This window comes from Desmodus rotundus, chromosome 9, assembly GCF_022682495.2.
Source record: "Desmodus rotundus isolate HL8 chromosome 9, HLdesRot8A.1, whole genome shotgun sequence".
NCBI classification, from domain to species: domain Eukaryota; kingdom Metazoa; phylum Chordata; class Mammalia; order Chiroptera; family Phyllostomidae; genus Desmodus; species Desmodus rotundus.
Window position 1 is genome coordinate 107,965,771 of NC_071395.1, and position 24,111 is coordinate 107,989,881.

General features: G+C 50.7%; 1 protein-coding gene across 3 annotated transcripts in view; it reads right to left on the bottom strand.

The window, feature by feature from the left end:
* The window catches only part of PLEKHM1 (pleckstrin homology and RUN domain containing M1), a 44,673-nt gene that overhangs the window by 11,285 nt on the left and 9,277 nt on the right, over window positions 1-24,111 (bottom strand). For all 3 annotated transcript variants that reach the window (XM_053930577.1, XM_053930578.1, XM_071219405.1), the window contains exons 5-9: window positions 23,178-23,804; window positions 14,225-14,636; window positions 5,692-5,971; window positions 2,859-3,779; window positions 203-348 (exon numbers count right to left, since the gene is read on the bottom strand). In XM_053930577.1, the coding sequence (XP_053786552.1) occupies window positions 203-348; window positions 2,859-3,779; window positions 5,692-5,971; window positions 14,225-14,636; window positions 23,178-23,804 (2,386 nt within the window). The remainder of the gene's footprint in view (window positions 1-202; window positions 349-2,858; window positions 3,780-5,691; window positions 5,972-14,224; window positions 14,637-23,177; window positions 23,805-24,111) is intronic.

Below are 24,111 nucleotides of genomic sequence, written 5' to 3' on the forward strand. Positions count from 1 at the left end.
TGGGAAGAGCATCCTCGGACTCCCACCCGAGGGCCAAGAAAGGCCCTGAAAGAGCTCCGCGTAGTGGCCAGAACCAGTGACCCTGCTTTCCCCAGAGTCAAAGTCCTCCCAGCAGATGGACAGCAGCAGCAAAGAGTGACCATTCCTCTGTCATTCAGCAGCCCGTTCAGTGTGGCCATAATGGGCTGGGCTAAAGACTTACCGGGCGCTTGGTGAGGTCCCAGTTGTGGATGATCCTGGCCGGAATCACTGAGGCATCGTCTTGGTGGCAGATGTCACAGTAATAGAGGCCAGAGAAGGCACAGAGCTTGGGTCGAACAAATGAGAAGCCGATCTGCCGGGAGCAGCCTGGGGAGAGGAACGGTGGGGGAGTGAGCCTCAGCGAGGCCAGAGCCAGCTCCCGAGGAACGCGGAGGAAGCTACTAAGGTGGAAGGGCCTGCTATTTAAGAAAATAAAGGGTTAAAAAATAAAAAGAGTATGAGGATGAGAACCACCGCCACTCAGAATCAACCCCATTCATTAATCTTCCCGAGAATTCATTAGGTTGTGTTGGTTCTGGAGCCTGCACTCTCTTACGCCTAGCTGCGTTCTTCAGTGTCCCCACTGCTTGCTGACCAATGCCGACCTCCTCCTGGTCTGTCCCTCCAATGGGGCCCAGAAAAGGAAGCAGCTAAGTCAGGATCTTGGCCAGCAGGGCAGGAGCTGGGGCCATGGGGCAGTCCAGACACTGCCTGGTGCCAGCTTGAAGCCAGAGCTGCTGGAGACCTCAGGGCAGCGGTGTGGGGCCCAGAGGCAGCCCCTCAGCAGGGGTGCCCCCAAGTGGGGAGCAGAGGGGGCAGGAGCCGGTGTGCCCCGGGCAAAGCGGAGGCCTGGCTCCAGTCCGGAGCAACGCGCAGCCTCCCTCCCACAGGGCCGGGGGAAAGAGTCCCTCCAGCCTCGGGACTAGAAAGGCCGGCTCCTCTGCTTACCAGTTGCCTCATCCTGACCTTCACTGAACTTTTGCTGGGTTTCATTTCTGTATCTGTGCAATTCGGCTACCACTGGCTATTCTGTGGGGTTATTACAAAGTTTAAACGAGACCGGTTTTGAAAGTGCCCCACAAACTATGGAACACAAACCAAACGGCAGTGATGGGCACCTGCCTGGCCACCGAGCTGTGCTTACAGGCGGAGAGGAAGCCCGGGCTCCCCAGTTCCAGCCTTGCCCACAGGCAGGTGGCAGGGACAGTGAGAGCCGCCCCTTCCACCTGGCCAGCATTCATTCACACCCACAAGTGCGATCTGCCTCGCAAGGTGTGAGGGTTGGTGGGGGAGTTGAGGCTTGAAGAAGTTTTCTGCAGGAAGCTCTACCCTGTCTAGCTTCTCCCACCCTCCAGGGGTACGGACCGCAGACCACTTCCTCCCAGACACCTGAAGCAGGCTTTCCCCTCCAGTCCCACAGGCTCCACCCTGACGGGACGGCTCCTACACCACTCGCAGCTGAGGCCATTGCTTGGGCACCCTGCAGCAGGCAAGCTTCGCACAGCTCACTGGGAGGCCCAGGGTGATGAGGTGGCCGGTTCCATTGAGGGGAAGAGCTAAAGATGGAACGTGAGCAGTGGAACGTCAGGCAGCCTTGGAAACAAGGAAGCGGAGGGCTGATGGGGACCCGTGAAGAGCACGGGCTCTGGGACCAACACGGTCCTCACCTGGCGCCACCACTTACTACCTGTGTGAGCCTGGGCCAGGTTCTTACCAGCCCTGTGACTCAGCTTCCTCAGCTATGGACAGAGATGATAGTAGCAGCTATCCCTCCAGCGTGGCTGTGAGGATTAGGTGAGACAATCCCAGCAGACTGGAGAAGCACCTGGCGCAGCACCCAGCTCAGAAGTAGGCTGGATGATGGCAATGACACGGCAGGTGTACTGACTTGGAACGGTGTCCACAACGTACTTTTAACTAGAAAACGTCCAAGTTGCAGAATAATAAATATACTGCTATGCTGGCCAACACGGTGGTCAGGAGACACAGGTGCCCTTTTAAATTTAAATCAACTTCAGCCCCGGCTGGTGTGGCTCAGTGGGCTGAGTGCCGGCCTGCGAACAGAAAGGTCTCCAGTTCGATTCCCAGTCAGGGCACACGCCTGGGTTGTGGGCCAGGTCCCCAGTAGGGGATGCCTGAGAGGCAACCACACACTGATGTTTTCCTCTCTCTCTTTCTCCCTCCCTTCTCCTCTCTCTAAAAATAAATAAATACCAAATAAATTTAAAAAAAATTAAATCAACTTCAGTTAAATAAAATAAAAATTCAGCTCTTCAGTCACATCTTACAGACTTGCAGCCACAGGTGGCCTGCAGCTAGTGAACTGGACAGCGGAAATCTATGACCTTTCCGTCAACAGAGAGTTGTACTGGACAGTGCTGAGTAGTATGAGACTATTTTTGTAATTAAAAACAAACTGTGCACTTGCAAGAGCATGCAGAAATCTGTGAGAGGTTGCCATGTCCCTGCTCCAAAATCATGTGATAATGTGGTAATACGGCGACGAAGGGAGAGGAGCACTCAGCTCCCCGGGACTCCCCGAGCAGAGAGAGGCACAGCAGGCTGCCACCCACAGGTCTCACTGTGGAGCAGGAGGTGGCAGGAGTGGGAGGGGAGAGGGGCTGCCACAGGCAGGGGCGCTGGCCTCCCTGGGCGCTGGGAGGAGCAGACGCTCTTTGCTGCAACAGCTGCAAACAGCCTCATTTGCTGCAACACCCCAGGAGTGGGATGGGGCCACTCGTGGAGGGACAGGAAGGGGTGCAGAGCCTCAAACAGGAACCCCACCGGGGATGGAGGGAGGCTGGGGGGCTGGGGGTGGCAGGAGGGCGAGTCGGCACCTGCACAGAAGCAGCCCTGGGAGTCGAGGCCCTTCTCCGTGGGGATGGCCACCAGGTACTGCAGCAGGAAGCCGTTCTCCCCCGTGGCGAACTTCAGCACCTCCTGACAGTTTTCATCCAGACTCCCGCCCAGCGTCACCGCCTCCTCGGCTGTCTCCAAGTAGGCTGCCAGGACCTTGCGCACCAGGTCCCTCCACGAGGCGGCCTCCTCCGCAGTGCTGGCCTGCAGCTTCAGGACGGCCTTGGCGGTGATGAGTTTGAAGAAGGACGGGCCCCCGAGACTCGTGTCTGGCAGGATGTCCCGTATGGTCTCAACCCCATGGCTGTCACTCAACATCTTCTCATTGTTTCTCACACGAAAGCATTTCAAGGACTCCAAGGATAGAGAAAAAATGTAGGGTGTCCAGGTCCTGTCTGCGTACAAGTACAAGAGGGATTCTTTGATAGCATCTGGCTCGGGAACTTGGGCAGAGGACCAATCGAACTGCGTGCCCTGGAGGGTTTCGGGCTCCGTGAGTGAATCTGAGTGGGAGGGAAGGCCACCCTGGGAGCCGTCGGGGAGGTCATCGGGCTGCTCTGGGTACTGGATGTTCACCCACTCGTCCTCCTGCTGGGGCCGGCACTTCTGCAGGGCCTCCCGCACCCGGTCCAGCCAGTCCTCGGCCTCATCCTGGGAGGAGGCCCGCAGGGTCAGCTTCTTGCCGGAGAAGACCAGCTCGAAGCGGCCGTCGCTGTGGGCCGGCCCCACAGACTCACAGCGCAGCAGCGAGCAGTTCTCCACGCAGGTGCGCTCCTCGCCGTTCAGGTAGAGGCGGAACTCCAGGGGGGAGAGCTCACAGAAGAGCTCCTTCCAGATGCCCATCGCTCCCCGCCGCTCCACGGTGCCCAGCTTCATGAGACCCCGGAACGGGTTGGACAGGCCTGGGGGAGGAAAGGGGCACTTTAGACAATGGGCCTGTCCCTTTACCACCTAAGGAATAAAACCTCTGGAGCCCATTGTCCTGTGGGTGCAGACAAAGTGACTGTCACCAGGACACAAGCCAGCCACTGCAGGGTTTCGGGCAGAGGGACGTGATCTGATGTATTCGAAATGGGGGAGTCATCCTGGCTCAGGGTTGAAGGACTACAGGGGGACAAAGGCCAGTTAGGAGGCCACTGTCATAACCCAGGCCAGGGACGTCAGCGGCCTGAACCTGTGAGGCAGTGGAGGTGGTGAGAAGTGGAAGATTCTGCATAAGCAACCGGATTTGCTGTGTGGTGTGAAAGAAAGAAAATCAAGGATAACTCCAAGGTTTTTAGCCCCAGCACCTGGGAGGATGAGGTTGGCCATTTTATGGCATGAGGAACCTGAGGAGAGAGGCAGGTTCGGAGTGGGAGAATCGGGAAGTCCTTTTTGGACCTGCCACCTTACAGAAGCCTACTAGACATGCGTGGAGCAGATGGAGACCTGAATGTGAAATTCATGGTCAAGGTCCACAGACAAAAATCGGGGAGTGGCTGGCATGAAGCCCTTGAGAGTGGGTGAGATCGGCTGGGAAGTGGGTGTCCATAGAGAAGAGGACCCAGGACCGAGCGCTGGGGCAACAGCTGAACCACAGAGTTCGTCTTGTGCCTCCCTCCCTCCCTTTCTTTGCATCTCCTCAAAGTCACCTGACTTTCGGGCCTTGCCTGGCCATCCCGTGTGACACACTGCACTCTGACTCAGCACTCCCCAACTTGCTGTTCTCTGTAGCAATTATGATCACCTGCCCACACCATGTGTTTGCTTGTTGATTTTCTCACTTCCTGTCTCTCCCACTACAACGTAAGTCCCATGAAGCTAGGGACCTCGCCTTCTCTCTTGCTGTGTCCCTAGCACCTAGCAACAGTGCCTGACACATCACAGGCGCTCGATTAGTATTTCCCGAATGAGTGAGTACGTGGCCCTGTGCCACACACTGCTCGATGCTCCCCGCTCCCGGGGGTCTGCCACCAGAGGACACATGATTCCCCCTCTCCCAGCCTGGACCACTGCAGAGGGTCTGCCTGCTCCTCAGGGAACCTGATGACCCAGGCACAAAGCACGCCTTCTCCAGCATGGTTACAACCATATCACCTGGCTGGCAGAAAAACCTAACCGCGGCCAGCACGGAGACCGGAGACCAGGGCTGTACCCACACTCCCCATGCCAGGGCCCCGGGAACCTGCCCAGAGTTCTTGGCTGGGCCACTGCAAACAGCAAATGAGAGAAAGAGCCTGGCTCTTGGGCACACTGGTTTGTGTGATTGAAAGAGGAAGTTCATTTATGAGGGTTACAATCAGGTTATGGCTATTGTGTGCGTTCTGGACTTCACGGGGCGGGGCAGGAGCGGGGAGATCACGCTGGCCTCAGCGCAAGCAGCACACGGAGGCCACCGCCCGGATCTGAGAAAGCCCCCAGAACTGTTAAATGAACCGTCTGAGACAGAGGCCTTGGGAAGGAGCACCTGGAACTTGGGGGCCTTCGAGAGGCAGGGTTTGCTCTGGGCTCCAGACAGAATCAAGAGTTCTGTATAGTAAGACTTATGGGGTAGTTTCAGGGAGGGCATTTTCCACTTCAATAGAAGAAACAGTATTTTTGCGCCCTGTAGGCAATTTGGAACATTACTTTTCAAGGTTGTATATGAAAATAGGGTACCCTCCCTGCAATGCTTTCTTGAATGACTCAGTAAGGGTGGCTCCTCTTTACATTTTGGGATGAGGGTTTTCTGGTGAGAAGATACCCCCCAAGTGGTAAGGGAAGAGAGCACTTCAGAGCTGCTTTCTGAAAGGCAGAACCCGCAGGGAGGCCGCCCGGAGCTCTGCGGCCACCTACCCATCTGCCTGCGGTGCACCACGCGGAAGTTCTTATGCTCCTGCGCCGCGGCCGCCTTGCTTTTCCTGCTTCCTGGAGAAGGCACGCAAGCTTGGTCTAAGGCCCCCATGGAGGAGCTCTTTCTTGGTCCTTGAGAAAAATGCCTGAGGAGCCCAGGCCTGGACTCTGGAGTCCCCCCGGAAGAAGCCATGGAGCGATCAGAAGGACTGGAAGGACTCTCCAGGGGTCGTTCCTGGGGAGGCAGGTAGAAGTCATCTTCCGAGATCCAGCTCTTGCCTTTCTGTTAGGAAAGAAGTAAAGACACAGGCTGTTTCAAAGTTGTTTTTTTTTTAAATGTCTTCATTGAGATATTCACAGAGTTGGGCAACCGTTACCACTAAGTGGAGAACATTTCTCGTTTCTCAGAAAGCAACTCCATTCCCATTACCCATCACTCCTCATTTCCCCTCAACCCCTTCAGTTCTAGACAACCAACTGTCTACTTTCTGTTTCCACAGATCTCCCATTTTGGACATTTCGTGTAAATAAAATCTTGTAACGTGTGGTCACTTAACTGGCTTCTTTCCCCTTAGCATAATGTTTTCGAGGTTCATCCATGCTGTAGCATGTATGTGTCCCGTTCCTTTTCATTACCAAGTAATATTCCAGTGTACGAATGGACCGCGTTTTGTTTGCCCACTCGTCCGCTGATGGACATTCGGGTTTTTCCTGCTCTTTGGCAATTACGAATACCGCTGCCGTGAACATTCATGCGCAAATTTTTCTGTGGACGTGTTGTCTGCTCTCTTGGCTGTACACCCAGGAGTGAAATGAATGGCAACTAGGTCTGACTTTCTGAGGCGCTTCCAAACTGTTTTCCAAAGTGGCTGTACGATTTTACATTCCCACCAGCCACGTGTGAGGGTTTGAATTTCTCCAAGTCCTCTCCAGCATTTGTTATTGTTATTGTCTGACTACAGCCACCCTGAGGGCTACGAAGTGCAGTCCTGCGGTTTTGACTGGCACCTCTCTAATGTCTAATGACCCTGAGCATCTTTTCGTGGGCTTCTTGGTCCCTCGTACGTCTTCTTTGGAGAAGAGTGTGGAGCAGACCTCCTCCCTGAACCGCAGAAGTAATCGACCCTGCCAACATCTGGGTTTTGGACTTCTAGCAGAGAATACATTCCTGTCGTCCTAGGCCATCCTGTTATAGTATCTGTTACGGAAGTCCTAGGAAACAAAGATAATTTGCAAATGATTTTTCCAATTATACAGGCTGTCTTTTCATTTTCTTGATGGCACCTTTTGAGGCACAAAAGTTTTAATTTTTGATGAAGTCTGATTCATCTGTTTTTTTTTTTCCTCTGTGCTCTTGGTGTTACATCTCAGACACCATTGCCTAACCCAAGGCCACGAAGATTAATTTACTCCTGTATTTTCTGCTAAGAGCTTTATAGTTTTAGCTCTCAGAACTAGGCCTATGATCTATTTTGAGTTAATTTTGTGTATGGTGTGAGGAAGGGGTGAACCTTTATTCTTCTCTATGTGGATATCCAGTTCCCAGCATCATTTGTCTAAGGGATGTAGAGGGTTTTGGTCCTGCTTGTCAGGTTTGAGACAAGGTGAGCAGGACCCAGAGTCCTGACTGGCTACCTCACGTCTGGTCCCCACTACAGAGCAGGCGCCTGAGGCCCAGGCAGCCAGGCCCTTTCCCGTCTGCTGCTGTCTCTCCGAGTCTGAAATTGCTCACTGGCTATGGGACATGGAGTGGGTCTGGAGTCAGAGGCTTGTGGGAAGGGATTCTACCTCCTTTCCCCCCTACTATTTCAAGCACTCCTGGCCTTTCTGTGCCGAAGTGTGTAAGAGCAGAGGCAAGGAAGCTGGCCGGGCCACCGGACACGGCTGTCTACACAGAGGAAATGAGTCACACGAGGGGTGAGACCAGCCCTTATGTGACTCAACCTGATGTTGCTATTTCCAACCCTTAAATCAGGACTGCCCCACCTGCTCCCACACAGAGGGAAGGGGAGCAGGACTGGGGCTTCCCCAGAAGGATTGGTTTAGACAACTTAATTCATTCAGAAGCTGTAAGACTCCTTCAGCCAACAGGGAGAGCTCTGAGTCAGGCGCTTGGCAGAGGGGCTCACAGAGCTAGGCCTCCAGCACTTCCTCTGAAAACCCTCAGCTCTGGCAGCTGCTTCCTTCTGCCAGTGACAGAACAATGTCAGTGAGGGTGGCTAGAGGGGACCATTTACAACACAGGATTCGGGACAAAGCCTGATGAGGTCGTTCACACCCAGGGGGACTCCCTGAGGAAGATGGGCAGCAGCAACCTCCTGGCGGTCTGGGCCGCCTCACGCAGCCTGGCACACACACCTGGGGGTCTGTGACCTCCCAGCCCCTGCTAATGGCCCTAATGGGACCATTATGCACCGAGACTCAGCTCAGGGGTCATGTACGTACAGTGGCCCCCAACCTTTTTGCCACCAGGGACCAGTTTCACGGAAGAAAATTCTTCCACGGAGGCGGGGGGAGGGCAGGGGCGGAGAAATAGGAGGCAGAGCTCAGGCGGTAATGCGAGCAAAGCTTTGCGGGCCTGCCCGCCGCTCACCTATTGCTGTGCAGCCCAGTTCCTAACAGGGCACGGACCGGTACCAGTCCGCCGCCTGGGGACCGGGGACCCCTGATCTACCACCTCCTCCTGGAGGCTTTCCCTCTTCACCCCCAGCCCAGCCTCCTCCCACTGCCCAGCCGGGCTCCCGGGGTGTCCTAGTCTTACTCCCATCCCAGTACCTACAATGCTGTTTGGCGCAGAGTCAGAACAGATGAAAGCATAGGCCTTGACCTTCTAAACATCTTTAACATGAAATGACAAAGGGTGGGCTGAGGGAACCGGAAGGAAGGAGGTGCGTGTGCATTCTGACATGGTGCACGGTCCCTGGGGAGGGCCCCTCTGTCCACGGCGGGGGAGGCTACTAGGAAATGGGCAGACGCGCTCCAAGGACCGCAGGTTAGCCACCAGGAAATAGGCCTCTAACAAAAACCTGCTGTTCCCTTAAGCACGGGAGAAAAACAGTGGGGACGCTGGGCCCTTAGAGCTTCTGCACACGGGCCTGGACAGAGCCCTGTGGCTATGCCCCATGCCAGGGTCCCCGGTTACAGAGCAGAGAGGGAGGTGGGGGAAAGAGGAGCGCACCACGATCTCCCTTCTCCTGCCCCTTTCATACCGCCTTCCTACCTCCTGCTCACCCGGGGCCCACATCTGGCCAGTTCCCTGCCCCTTTAACAGTTGGGGGGGGGTGGGGATCACCATTGGCCAAGGATCTCAGCCACAGCAGTACCTGCCACCAGGGACCCAAGAGAAATGCCAGCTGGAGTTACTAAAGGCCCTGGGACGCTTTACACAACAGCTGCCCCCAGGTACCAGGTCTCTGGACCGCTGTCAGAAAAGCATGTTTGGAGGAGGGAGGCCTGAGCCGCAGGAGGTGGCCCATGAGGGCAGTGATGGGGCCAGCTCTCGGATTTCAGACTGCCTTCTGCAAATTAGGCTGAGCAACCAACCCACACACCCCAACCCCGGCCCCACAGATACAGTCCCTCTGGGGAGCGCCCCACGCCCTGCACCTTTTCTTCCCAGCACTTCCCAGTGTAATTACAGTATCTAATCTGGTGTCTGTACCCAAAGAGCAGAGCCCTCGTCTGTCCTGTTCCAGCCCTGTACCAAGCATGGTGCTTTGAACTGAATGAATTTAAAAAAGAAAATTTAAAGGAAGATTGAATGGCGCTTGGAATTACAAAACTTGACAGTGAACTCCCTCCCAAAGTGGTAAATAAATAGCAGTGACTCAGTGACAGGAGCATAGGAGGATGGGTACCATGGAGGTAGCGCTCAGGGCATAGCCCCGCCCTGCGGAAAGGCACAGAGCCCGCTGGGCGGTGTGGGCAGGCAGCCACACAGTGGCGCCTGGCGACTACCCAGGGGAGGAATGAACGGGCCCACAACTCCCCTGGGGACGCAGGCTCCTGAACGGGTGAGCATCGAAGGAGCTCACGTGGGACTCAGCAGCGGGGACTTTGATGCCACGTTACCCAGGCGGCCAGACCCCCCTGAGGCCCGCTAGGAGGCGGAGTCTGCCCTGGCCAGGCCAGCCCGCCATCCCCGCACTTGGTGGATGCGCTGCTCAGTGTAATCTTACGAGCTGGCATTTCAAGAGTCTCTGGAGAGTTCGAGAACTGTTCATTGATACCCACTCTCGCCCAGGTACAGTGCTTGGAGCTGACAATACAGAAGTGAACAGACACGGAGCCAATATTCTAGTTGGGAAGACAGAAAATAAACAAGCAGGCAAGTAAAGAGATGCTACAACTTCCCACAGCGATGAGAGTTGCCAAGTGAAGCAGGTAAAGGGGAAAGACAGTCACTGTTGCTCTGAAGTCGGGTGGTAGGGAAAGGCTGGGACGACAGTGCGGAGGAGGAGTGAGTCAGAAGAGGGTCCAGGCAGAGGGCATTAGAGACTGGAAATGCCTGGGGCTGGAAGGAGCTTGCTCGCTCACAAGCTGCAAGAAGGCCAGGGGGTCAAAAGCGGGCGAGCAGAGAAAGGGCAATGCTGACATATCACTGATGTGAAGTCAACTTAGCACAAGCACCATTAGAAAACTTTTTGGCAGCGTCTACTAAAGCTAAACATATGCCTATCCAATGACCTACCCATTCCACTGCTAACCATACACCCACAGAAATGGGGACATTGGGCCCTGGCTGGGTAGCCCAGTTGGTTAGAGCATCGTCCCGATACGCCAAGGTTGCGGGTTTGATCCCCAGGCAGGGCAGGTACAAGAATCAACCAGTCAATACATCGATAAGTGGAACACCAAGTCAATGTTTCTCTCTCTCTAAAAATCAATCAATAAAAATCGCAGTTAAAAGAATGAGTAAACAGGTTCACCAAAGGCAAGTACAAGAATGTTCACAGCAGCCTTCTTCGTGATCGCCCCAAACCCGGACACAACCCAAATGGCTGTGAGTGGGAGCCAGGAGAGACACATTACGATGTATTCTTACTATAACAAAATACTACAGCGCAATGGAGAAGACCAAGCTATCGCCCCAGGCTGTGTGTACAGGTGAATCTCACAGACATAATTTTCAGTGAAAGGAGCAAATGAGTAGATACCGTACGCTTCCATTTATGTCAAGTTCAATGACAGGAAAAATGAATCTCTGGTTTCCTTTGATGGGCTGGGGATACTCTACGTCTCGATTTGGATGGTGGTCACAGGGTGAGCACCACGTATGATTACCCACTGAGGTGTACCCGAGGGTGCATCACGTCTCAAAGCTTTTTAAAAGGGGGAAGTAATAGTCCTTTCGACAGACAGAGCGGCTACAACTGGATATGCAAATGAATGCAGCGGGGCCTCATTCTTCTACCATATATAAAAATTAACTGAAAATGGATCCCAGATCTAAATGTAAGAACTAAGAACAACAATAAAAAATACAAAAAAAAAGAACTAAAACTATAACAATTTTAGAATAACACATAGGAGTAAATCTTCATGACGTGATTAGGAAATGGGTACTCAGATGCCACACCAGCGCACAAACAACGAAGAAAAAAAACAGATAAATTAGACTACATCACAATTTAAAACTTCTATGCTGCAAATGACACAATCAAGAAAGTGAAAAGAGCCCTGGCTGGGTGGCTCAGTTGGTTGGAGCATTGTCCCATACACCAGAAGGTCGCCGGTTCGATCCCTGCTTGGGGCACATACTTAGATGGCAGGTTTGATCCTTGGTCGGGGCACGTATGGGAGGCAACCAATCCGTATTTCACTCACACTGATGTTTCTCTCTCTCTCCTTCTCTCTGTCTCCTTCTCTCTCTCTCTCTCTTTCTCCCTTCCTCTCTCTCTAAAAATCAATAAAAATATCCTCAGGGGGAGATTTAAAAAATTAATTTAAAAAAGCACAAAAACTAACTCACAGAATGGGACAAAATATTATTAGCAAATTACATATCTAATAAGGGCCTAGGATCCAGAATATATAAAAAAACTATTAGAGCTCTTTATTAACCAATGTCACCCCAATAAATTCAATAGAAAGTAAAAAAATAAACCTTATTATAACTCAGTAATAAAAAGACAGATAACCCTGGGCAAAGGTTCAGATCACATTTCTCCAAAGAAGACACAGAAATGACAACAGGCACACGAAAAGATGCTCAACGTCACTGACCATCGGGGACATGCAGATCCAAACCGTAAGGAGATGCCACTTCTTACCCGCTAGAGCGGCAAGGACAGCGACAAACAATGAAGACGGTAAGAGCGGTTGGTGAGGACGCAGAGGACTCACGGCTGCTGAGAATACAACGTGGGGCGGCTCCTTTGGAGAACGGTTTGGCGGTTCCTCCAAAGGGTAAACACAGAGTTATGTCCAAGGATTTCGCTTCTAGGTATGCACCCAAGAGATTTAAAACATGTCCACCCCAAATCGTGTACGTGAATGTTTATTGCAGCGTTATTCATAATAGCCAAGAAGCAGGGGGGGGGGACGCCCCCAAATGTCTATCAACTGATGGAGGATAAATAAAATGTGACATATTCATACAATGGGATCTCCAATGAAATCCTACTCAGCAGTAAAAAGGAATGAAGCAGGGATGCATGCGACAACGTGGATGAACCTTAAAAACATTATGCTAATTGAAAGAAACCAGCTTCAAAAGGCTACTGTTACAAGATTCTATGACGTGGTATGTCTGGAAGAGCGTGTCTATGGCAGAGCAGATTGGTGGTTGCCAGGGGCTGAGGAGGGGAGTAAGGTAGCGGGAGGGGAGAAGGTTGGCGAGTGCCTGCTAACGGGCAGGGATTTCTTTGATGGGAGATAAAAAGGTTTTAAAATTAGATATTGGTGACGGTTGCAAACCCCTGTGAATGTACAAAAAAAGAGAAAGAATTCTATACTTTAATTAGGTGAATTGTATGGCACGTGAGTCACATTGCCACAAAGCTGTGTTAAAAGGGCGTGTATGTGTGCCTGTGCCTCCTTTAGTCTGTTTCATGGCCCTGGCCCCAGCCTGGGCTATAGGGTCTGGGAGCTACTGGCCAAAGGACAGGTGTGTGTGGACGGAGCTGAAGAGCGTGACCATGCACCAACATGCACACCGTCCCTACCTCTGCATTCTGCGACACAAAAACACACATCAAAAAGGCCGGACAGCCTGGGTGCACGGGCTTGGCCGAGGCTCCACTGGGCCAGCAGCGCTCAGGACTCACGGCCCACAGCCGGGCCCAGGACCGACAGCCTCAGGTCATCTACAAACGGCACTGGCTTACTGTGGGGGGCGCTGTTCACAAGAAGCACAACGTGAGCCACACGTGTCAATTTTCAATGTTCTGGTAGCCAGCCCCCGCTGGTGTGTGTGGCTCGGTGGATTGAGCTCCAGCCTGTGAACCAAGGGGTTGCTGGTTTGATTCCCAGTCAGGGCACGTGCCTGGGTTGTGGGCCAGGTCCCCAGTAGGGGGCGCACGAGGGGCAACCACACATTGATGTTCCTCTCCCTCTCTTTCCCCCTCCTTTCCCCTCTCTAAAAATAAATAAATATAATCTTTTAAAAAAATGTTCTAGTAGCCACATTTTTTAAAATGTAAAAGGAAGCAGGTGAAATTGTTTTAATAATGTATTTTATTTAACCCAATATATCCAAATATTTTCATTTTGATATGTAATCCATAAATTATTAATGAGAAATCTTACATTCTTTTTCCCATACTAAGTCTTCGAAATCTACTGTGTGTCTTACGTGGCTCATCTGAGTTCGGACAGCCACATTTTAGGTGCTCAACAGCCTCAGGTGGCTGGTAGTCAAACCGGATAGCACAGTTCTTTTTCTTCTTTCTTTTAAAAGATTTTTTTAATATTTATTTCTTTTCAGAGAGAGGGGAAGGGAGGGAGAAAGAGAGGGAGAGAAGCCTCAGTGTGTGGTTGCCTCTCGAGTGCCCGCAACTGACCTGGCCAGCAACCCAGGCATGTGCCCTGACTGGGACCCTTTGGTTCGCAGGCCGGCGCTCAGTCCACTGAGCCACACCAGCCGGGGCTGGATAGCACAGCTCTAAATCTGGATCATGTTGTGAAATGAGTATTTTCAAAGGTATTATATAAAAATATTGATTAATTAATAACAAGTACGGAGGAGGAAACCAAGATTCGGGGAGATGACGTGTCTCCTGCCCAAGGCCTGACGGTGTCACGTGGCCGTGGTTCAGAGTGGAGAGTCTGCGGTGGAATGAGACTTATCTTCTCACGGGGCCCATGTGAAGATAACAGAAGGTGCCCCTGGGAACTGAGCGGCACGGCATCCACTGCGCACACACCGGGAAACATTAGCTCCACTGTCACGATGCCATTCACACTAACACCACGCAGGGAGACAGGGTAAATGGCGAGAAGGCAGAGGCCACTCGGGGTCACCAGCCGGGGAAACCCTGGCCGGTGTGGAGACATTTCACCAGGACCACCCCCCAGAGCAGCCTGTTCCACTCACCGGACTGGTGGGTGAGGAGACCATGGGGCTCAGTCCAGCTCCGCCATCCACCGAAGGCTTCCGCTGGCCACTCCCTTGGCCGGATGCTCTCACAGGACTAGAAGGCTGCTGGTCTGATGTGTTTCCCGAAGTGGCAGCGTGGTCAGTGCCCAGGTGCTGCAAGCCCAGGGAGCCAGGTGTCTGGGAAAGCGGCTCCTGCGTGGGGCCACCGTCCCGAGCCCCAGAGGCTGCTTGGGGAGGCAGGGGCTCTGCAGGCGCATGGAAGCGCAGGTGTGAGCTGGTGTTGAGGTGGGCGCTGTGGAGGGCGCCGTGGAGGGACAGTGAGGCCTCCAGTGTGGGGATCCCCGGTTCTTGGCTCAGTCCGTTGGTTGGCACAGAGTTTACCTGGGCTTTGCTGAACTCCGACAGCACCCTAGAAGTTTTTAAACAAAGAAACCTGTGTGACAGGTTGTCAGCTACAACACCCGAGGCCACGGGGACAGTGGTAGGAGTAGAAAACTGCTGTTTGGGGATTTAAGAAACAAGCGACACTCTGGTCATCATCCGTTGCCCTCCTTCGCTCACACAGCCCTCCTCTGACCCTCCGCACCAGTCTGTCCCAGCGGGGACCCGGGCAGAGAGGGTGGGCAGGGGAGCTGTGCAGCCCAGGATCTCTGGTGAAAAGCCCAGAGAGCAGAGACAGGACTCGATGTGAATGGGAATGGGAAGAACTGATTGCCTTTGATTTACCTTCTGCACAGGCTAACTGGAGAGTTCGCTCGGCCATAGGAATGGTTATGAGGCAATCATTTCCCCACGCTGACTGTGGCACAGGCCCGTGAACACCGTGTCCCAGAGCTGGGCGCCCCAAGAGCACGGAGGCACCAGGACTCCACCCCTGGACACGGACTTAATGGGAGTGAGAACTGACCTTGTTCCCAGTACAATAACGGAGCAGCAGGGTTGGGGTGAGGTACAACGGCGGGTTCACCCCAGAGCTGGACTGACCACGGAGTCAGAGAAGGCAAGGCTCCCGTGCCCAGACATGGATGCTGGGAATCAGTGAACACAGGTGTGTGAGTGTGTACACAAGTGTACATAAGGTGTGCCCCTGCTCACTCCTCCCCAGGGACTGGCTCTTCCTGCCCCTAAGTGGTGCTTCTGGGTCCTAGGGGAGCCTGTGTGGCTGCTTTTGTATGTGTGCATGAGCGCGCGCGCACACACACACACACACACACTTCTGGGCCTTCTGGAATGTGCACTGGCTAGTGGCTGCTCCGCCCTCCCTCTCCTGAGGCTTCTGAGAATCCAAGTTCCGTTTCTGAAGTAAACCTATTTGCTGGCTCCGCTTCTGCTTATGAACCCAGTCGAATCCGTCATGGACTAATGCAGGCTCGGATCCCACAAGGCTGTCTGGAGCCCAGGAGACAGCACACATCTGCCCTCATGGCTGAGCCTGGGTCCAGAAGACACACCACACTCCCCTTAATGTGGGCTTACGGAAACTAAAATTCAGAACTCAAGTTTTTACCTGATCATCTTTTGGCCGAGCTTTGCTCTTATCTACACCATCTTAACCCTGAACAACATTTCGAGACATTATAATCAATGGGTGACCCTCTCACACATTTATGAGCAATTGATTTTCAGCATGGGTGCCAAGATATTTCAATTGGGAAAGAACAGTCTTTTCAACAAATGGTGCTGGGATAAGTGAACAGTGCCACACAGAAGAGTGAAGCTGGACCCCTATCTCACACCATGTTAAAAAAAAATCAATTCGAAATGGATCAAAGACCTACAGGAAGAGCGAATACTGTGAAACTCTTAGAAGGACTCAAGTATACATCTTCCTATCTTCGGGTCGGGCAATGGTTTCTTAGATATGACATTTAATGCATAAGCAGCCAATAAAAAAACAGATAAACTGGACTTCGTCAAAATAAAAAATATTTCATGTTTACAAAGGATACTATTACCAAGAAAGTGAGAAGACAACCCACAGAATAGGAAAATTATTTGCATATTTTATACACAAGTACTATCATATATCTGGTAAGTCTAGTATCCAGAATATATAGCACTCTTACAAATCAGCAATAAAAACACAATACAATTTAAAACCAGGCAAAAGATATGAATAGACATTACTCCAAAGAAGATACACAAATGGCCAACAAGTACATGAAAAGATGTTCAAAATCATTTGACAGTACTGAAGTACAAGTCAAAACCACAGTAAGATGTACTTTACACCCACCAGGATGGCTAGTAAAAGAAAAACCGAGAATAACAAGTGTTGGCAAAGATGCAAAGAAATTGGAACACCCATGCACTGCAGGCAGAGATGTAAAATGGTGTAGCCTCTGTGGAAAACAGTCTGGTAATTCCTCAAAAAGTTAAACACAGAGTCATCATATGGTTCAGGAATTCTACTGATAGGTATATACCCAAGAGGATTAAAAACGTGTGTTCACACAAAAACTTGTACATGAGTGTTCTTAGCAGCATTATTCATAATGATCAGAGAGTGGGAAACAACCCAACTGTCCATTAACTGATAAACAGGTGAACAAATTGTGGTATATCCCTACAATGGAGCATTGTTCAGCCACGATACATGTTAAAACATGGATGAACCTTGAAAACATACTACGTGAAAGAAGCCGGTCACAAAACGCCATGTATTACATGATTCCACTGACACGAAACATCGAAAATAGGTAAATCCATAGTTGGCAGGTAAGGGGTTCCCCCTTACAGGGTGATGAAAGTGTTCTTGAATTACATAGTAGCGATGCTGTACAACCTTGTGAATATACTAAAAACTGACCTATCAGAGAAAGGTGTAAATGTGTTTGTGGAATAGTTATGGGGGAGGCAGGTGGGTGCTAGTTCTCATTCTATGGCCTCACTCTAAAAACAGATTGACCTCCAGTCAAGATGGCGGGCATATAGGCAGACATAGCTCGGCTCTTCACACAACCACATCAAAATTACAACTAAAATATAGAACAACAGTCTCTCAGAACCATCAGAAATCAAGTTGAATGGAAGTCTGACAACTACAGAATTAAAAAAACCACATCCATCCAGACTAGTAGAAGGGGCACAGATGCAGAACAGGCTGATCACAAACCCATGTGTGACAGATAAAAATTTGGGAGGCATCTCTTGGGAGTGAAGAGTCCCAGCCCCACATCAGGCCGTTTAGCCCAGTGTTCCAGTGCCAGGAAGATAAGTCCCCACAACTTCTGGCTGCAAAACCCAGCGGGGATTGAATCAGTGGAAGAAACTGCTAGAGTTCCAAGTGTTTCCTCTTAAAGAACCCACACACAGACTCACCTACTCAGACTTGCTCCCTCTGAGCTCCAGCTCCAGAGTGGCAGCTTGAAAGGCACCGGTGGTACACAGGGAGAGAGTGAAGTGTCTGGCATTGGGGTGAGCAGAGGCCATTGTCCCTTTTCTACACCCTCCCCCAACAAAGCCAGCAAGCTGGTGCCATATCTGAGACTCCATCAACCTGGCTGACACTATTTGACCTGCCTTGGAGGTCGCAAGAGACTCTGCCCCACCTAAATTACTAGTGGTCGCAGCCAACCCTTGTAGCTGACTGGCCTGGGTAAATCCCCCTATTGATCTGCCAACAGCAACCAAGGCTCAACTACAAGATGAGGGTGTACTCAGCCCATATGAAGGGCACACCTTGAGTACCCAGCTTGGGGGATAGGGGAGGCTGTGCCATTGGACGCTACAGGACACATACTACATTAGGCCATGCTACCAAGACAGCGAGTCCTAAGCTCCACTTAATACATAGCAACAATCACAGGGAGGCTGTCAAAACGAGGAGACAAAGAAACATGGCCTAAATGAAAGAACAGAGCAAAACTCCAGAAAAAGAGGTAAATGAAATGGAGGTAAGCAATCTATCAGATACACAGTTCAAAATACTGGTTATACGGATGCTCAAGTAACTTAGTAAGGACCTCAGCAGCATAAAAAAGATCAGTCAGAAAAGAAAGATACACTAATTGAAATAAAGAACAACTTACAGGGAAACAACATAGAGTGGATGAAGCCAAGAATCAAGTCAATGCTCTGGAATGTAAGGAAGCAAAACACAACCAGTCAGAACAACAAGACGAAAAAAGAATCCAAAAAAAGGAAAAGAGAAAGAGCAAGGAATTGGAAATCTGTTTGAAAAAACAATGAAAGAAAACTTCCTTAATTTGGTGAAGGAAATAAACATTCAAGTCCAGGAAGTACAGAGAGTCCCAAACAAGATGGATGCCAAGAGGACCACTCCAAGAATCAACATAAACAACAATTAAAACGCCAAAGGTTAACGATAAAGAGAGAATCTTAAAAGCAGAAAGAGAAAACCAGTTTGCTACTTAAAGGGGAGTTCCCATAAGACTTTCAACTGATTTCTCAAAAGAAACTTTGCAGGCTAGAAGGGATTGGCAAGAAATATTCAAAGTCACGAAAAGTAGGGACCTATAGCTAAGATTGTTCTACCCAGCAAAGCTGTCATTTAGAATCAGAGGGCAGATAAAGAGCTTCCCAGGCAAGAAAAAAACTAAAGGAGTTCATCATCACCAAACCATAATTATACAAAAGGTTAAAGGGACTTATTTAAGAAAAAGATAAAAACTCTGAACAGTAAAATGGCAAAAATACGTATATATCAACAATTGAATCTAAAAAACAAACTAAGCAAACAAGAAGAACAGAGACAGAATCATGGATACGGAGAGCGTTTTGATGGTTGCCAGATGGGAGGGGGGTGTGGGCGAATGGGTGAAGAGGAGAGGGGATTAAGTACAAACAGGTAGCTGCAGAACAGCCATGTGGGTGTGAAGTACAGTATAGGACATGGAGTAGCCAAAGAACTTACACGCATGGTGTGGGGATTGCCTGAGGGAGTGGGGGGTGCTGGGTGGAAGGGAGGCAAAGGGGGGAAATCAGGACAACTCTAATTGCATAATTAATAAAATACAGTAAAACAAACAAATAAAAACAGACCGATAAAAATCCAGGAGTGCCATTTGCAGGGAGCAGGCAATGATGAGTTCTGGAAGCAAAGGGCTAGTTTCCACAGGCAAAGGAGGAAGGGGCATTTGCTGACCAGTTGCATGTGTCCAAACTACTCTGACTGAACGGGGCCACATTCCAAGAAGTAGGGGGACAGATTTCTGACAAATATCCCCTGTGAGATCCCAGCTCCTCGTGGGCTCCTGGGAGGTGGTGTTGTGAGTAAAAGCAGGGATCCAGAGTTCTGGCCTTGGTTAGCACATTGCTAAGTGGCCCACAACAGGTCCCTAAAGTTCAAAGATTTAATTCCCTTATCTGTAAAACAGGCGTGGTAACAAAACTCACTTTTGTGACTGCGACCAGGATCAAATGAGATAATATAGGTAAAATACTTAGTAGAGTGTCTGGCACAAGTTAAATCTCAATAAATGTTCACCCCAACTTGTTATTGTAGCTGTTTTCATTCTCATTGATAAGACTGCTCAGCCTCCATGTCCACAAATATAAAACTGGAAGGAGAATTATGGAAACACTCACTAGCGTTATTACTGAAGTGGTTACCAGTTATAAATGAGTCCTGACCTATGAGAAAGATTTTAATGATAGAGTAGACTGGGTGTTAGAATAAATGAGTGACAATGCATAAAGAAATGCCACAAAAAAGCAAGAAATGTGCGTGACAAATTAGAGCTTCCACCAAATCAGAACCAGGGTCAAGGTGAAATCAAGTTCACGGAGCTTTACCAGAATCAGTTCTGGTCCTCAGGACCCAATGAGAATAAGGGAGACAGGTGCCTCAACTGGAAAGAGTGCTAGAGATCAGATTTTGAAGGAAAGGCAAAAGAAAGAAAACTGAAAAAAACTGAAGAAAATGAAACAGAAATTAAACAGTGAAATTGCTACGTCTATCCATTTCTGTCTGGCTCAGGGCAGTGGTTTTCAAAAACATTTTGTTCAAAAACTTTACAACTCTGTACACTTAGGAAACCATCTGAAAAGTGTATGTGTTATATGCGCATGTATGTGGGAAATAAATAAGAAGCGTGGCCTGGAGACCCTGGATGGACACCCCGCCAAGAAGCCCCGCCAGGAGGTTCTGAGACTGTGGTTTCCCTGAATGTGCAGACTCTTGTGTTGGCCGTGCGTGGCAGTCACTAATGTGCGGAGGTGGGCTGCACACGCTAAGAATCATTTCCTCCGAGGGAAGGCCTCACGATAACATCTGACAAATACGAAAGCCAGCTTTTTGCAGCAGTGTTTATAGAGGCCGGGAGTGGCAGAGCCGAGGCTTCGGGTTCTCAGGAGTACTGAGCAGTAAGTGACAATCACACCACCTGTTGGGCACTCACTGCGTGTCAGGCCCCGCTCTAAGCACTGTCTTAACTCGTTTACTCTTCCTGGCACTCCTTTACACATTACTGTCCCCATTTTACAGATGAGGACTTCAAGGTCAGAAAGACTGAGTAAATTGTCCCGGGTCAAAAAGCGGGTTAAGGAAGACTCAAGCAGCCTGGCTCCGGAGCCCACATTCTTAACCAGCGGAATGCACCCATGCTTCTCAGGGATAACTGTAACTCAGACCAGCAAACACAGAAGCACTTCTCTGGGCAGCCAGTCCTCTGCTCATCAGGCCAGCTGCAGTTGGTTGCAGCGAACTATTATATCAACACATTTCATGTTGAATGTTACTGTTTTATACTTTGTGTTTAATTTGTAGATGTTTTGATTTTAGAGTTATCAGAGTTATAAGCACGAGGCATTTATACCTCATTTTAAGTTACATTTAAGTGACATAATAAAAGTAGCTGAAGTGAACTCGTAAGTGTTGGTGAGGACCTTCACCCCTGAAACACGCACCCCATGAAAGGCCTGTCTCTGTGGCTGCTCGAAGACCAACCTCAAGCCCGGCGCTAAGAAGGCTGGGTGTGTGTGCACGCGTCTGTGCGTTCAGTGTGCGGTGCCTCACAGGCCGCCCGGTGCTGGTCTGTACACCCTGAGCTTCTCCCCTCGAGTTCCCCATAATAGCCACACAGAGTGGACGGTCACTGGCTTAATGACCTCAAGCTGGAATTTTCCAATCACAAGACCCATGAAAGATAAAGGCAAAACACATGACGAAGAGAAGGCCGGCTGGTCTGTGGGAGGAGGGAGAGGCCACCAAGGACTGAGACTCACAAATGAGCCTACGTCCTGCGCAGGCCCAGCCACGCCGGGGCCGGGACGGCTCCCTTCCAACACGTCCTGCCCGATTCCTCCACTCGACACTGGAAAATTCTGTTAATGTGCTCAGGGCTCGGAAGCGGGCTCTGCCGGGCAACAGAACATTCTTTCGTGGGCAGCTCACTCACAGGCCTCTGACTTGATCCTCAAACAGCCATAGGAGAGGACCTCTATCTTATAAAGATGAAAAGAACAGAACCTCAAAAGGAGCCTGCGATTTGCCTGACATCATTGGACTTGCAAGGGGTAGAGTGGGGCTTGAAACTCGATCTGCTCCACGTCAGTCCGTTACACCTCCCCAAACTGGTGGTGTTCCCGCACCAGGCAAGAGCCCTGACCCGAAGGCGGGTGGTGGGGAGCAGCAGGGGCGAAAAAGAAGGTCCCAAACTGGGGCTGCTGAAACGTGGATCGATGGAAGGAAATGCTTGATAAAATGTTACCGTTTTTTACCTACTAGCTGAGCAAACACCCAGTTTGACAGGGCCGTCTGCTGGCAAGGCTGAGGGCACACAGGCACACTCCTGATGGAGTGTAAAAGGCGGTATCTGTGAAAATTACATACTAATCTCTCCTTTGGCTCAGCGGTTTTGCTTCTGGGAATTTACTGAACAGAGGTAACTGCACAGAACTAGAAGACCACACACACAAGGTCACTTACAAAACACTGACCTCCAAAGTCCATTAAATACAGGGCTGATTAAATAAACTAAAGTACGTTCAGAGAACGGAAAAACACGTCACGGGGGAGAAAGAAAAGAAACTGTGGTATGAAAAGATCTCCTCCAAAACTGGGTGTAGAACCGTGTGTTTGTACTAGCTTTTCTGGAGAGAGGGGAGGGGATAAGAAATAAAATTTTAAAATAGGCACGTGCAAATTTGTTACAGATGCACTTGAAAACATTTGAAGAATAGGCAAGAAAATAATTATGGTTATAGGGGTGGAAAAGACTTGATACTGTATACAGGTTAGATTTTTTTAATTCTTTTTTTAAAACTATAGTTTATTTTTTATTGTATTTTTTTCCATTACTATTTATCCCTCTTATACCCTCCTTCCGCCTCCACCCACTTCCCCCTACATGTTATATATTTTTTAACCATAAAAATACTTTAGCTACTCAAAAATGAATGTTAAAAAGCCCGAATAGGGAAGGCTCTGCCCAGGCTCCCTTCCCTAGCCAGTGCGGCTGCTCCACGCACGCCTTGCCCACACTCTGGCTGGGCCCCACTTGTCTGCCCCTCCTCCAGGCGGAGTTCAGGTTTGTGGCCTCTGGGTGATCTTCTGCCAGGTGGAGGTCGCAGAAGATCACCCTTAGGCATCAGGCTCTGTTATATTTTTTGGAAGATGTAAATATCGCTTTGAACTTAGCTTCCTTCTCTCTCAATAAAGAGAAAAATTAATATTTTACACTGAGTCCCAGAGAGATTAAATAACTTGTCAAATGTCACCCAGGACCAAGCTGGAGCTCGAGCCAGTTCTGAGCCCTGTCTAAACCCATTTTCCTCTCTGCCCACATTCTGCCTCCAGTTACAGGTCCCAGCAACTTCAGTTCCTGAGGAAGAGGGATGATGTTCCCTTTGTCCTTCCTCACACCCTTACAGAGTTCAGAGTCGGTGACAGGCGATCACATGTTATAGGAAGGAAGGGAAGGAGGGCAGGGAAGAGGAGAAGGAGGAGGAAGAAGAAAGAGGGAAGGAGGGGAGGCGGGGTACTCACTCCTGCAGAGACAGGTCTGAGTCATCGGCATTGGCTGTCCCCGGGTCTGAGTCGTATGACATGGGATCCTCAGAATGATCTGGACTCTTGGAGCCATTCTCCTGGAGTGGGAGGCTGTCAGAGTTCAGGCTGCAGGACAGCTGGGACGAGCTGGCCGTGTCCAGGCTGAGGGAGGAGGCAGTGAGCTGCCTGTTCCGTTGGATCTTATGGCCCGAGTGCTGGACTTCGATGTCCTCGGAGCCTGAGGAATGGGAAATGGAATCCAGAGACTCCTTCCGCTGCAGTTCGGTAGCAGAGGTAGAGACGGGGTCCAGCTCAGAGAGCGGGCAGAGCCCAGAGAGGGCCAGCGGGGTGAGTGTCCACTCGTTTAGGACGGCCGACTTGTAGGAGAGTTCGAAGGACAAGGACGTGAGCCCCTGCAGGAAGCTGAGGAGGAACTCGCTCTCCTCCATGTCGCGAAGCAGGGCGGTGGGCTGGTAGTACTCGCGCAGCTGGGCCTGCTCCTGGAGGAGCAGCTTCAGGTAGCACTCCATCAGGCCGTCGTTGAGGGCCAGGCGCAGCCAGGCCCGGCAGCGGCCCACGTCCGTGCTGACGAAGACCAGGCGCTCCAGCTCCGAGATGATGTGCCTGGGGGTGGGGAGGACGGGGTTCTTTCAACGAGGGACTTGGAATCACTGAGATGACACTGTACACACTGGCTGGCCAGAGCCAATAATAACGGCTGCACGTACATTTAGGCATGAAAAATTCTTGGATGATAGTGTTCTAAGGGGGATTGCGCAACATTAAGGAGCCAGGTAATGCAGGGTTCTGAGTATCAAACTGGTGAGGCAAAGTGGGGCGGTGGTCCCCACACTGCGCTGTGCCTCAGAGTCACCTGGGGAACTTGGTGAGGATACAGATTCTGGGGCCCCAACTGAGTGAATCAGACACG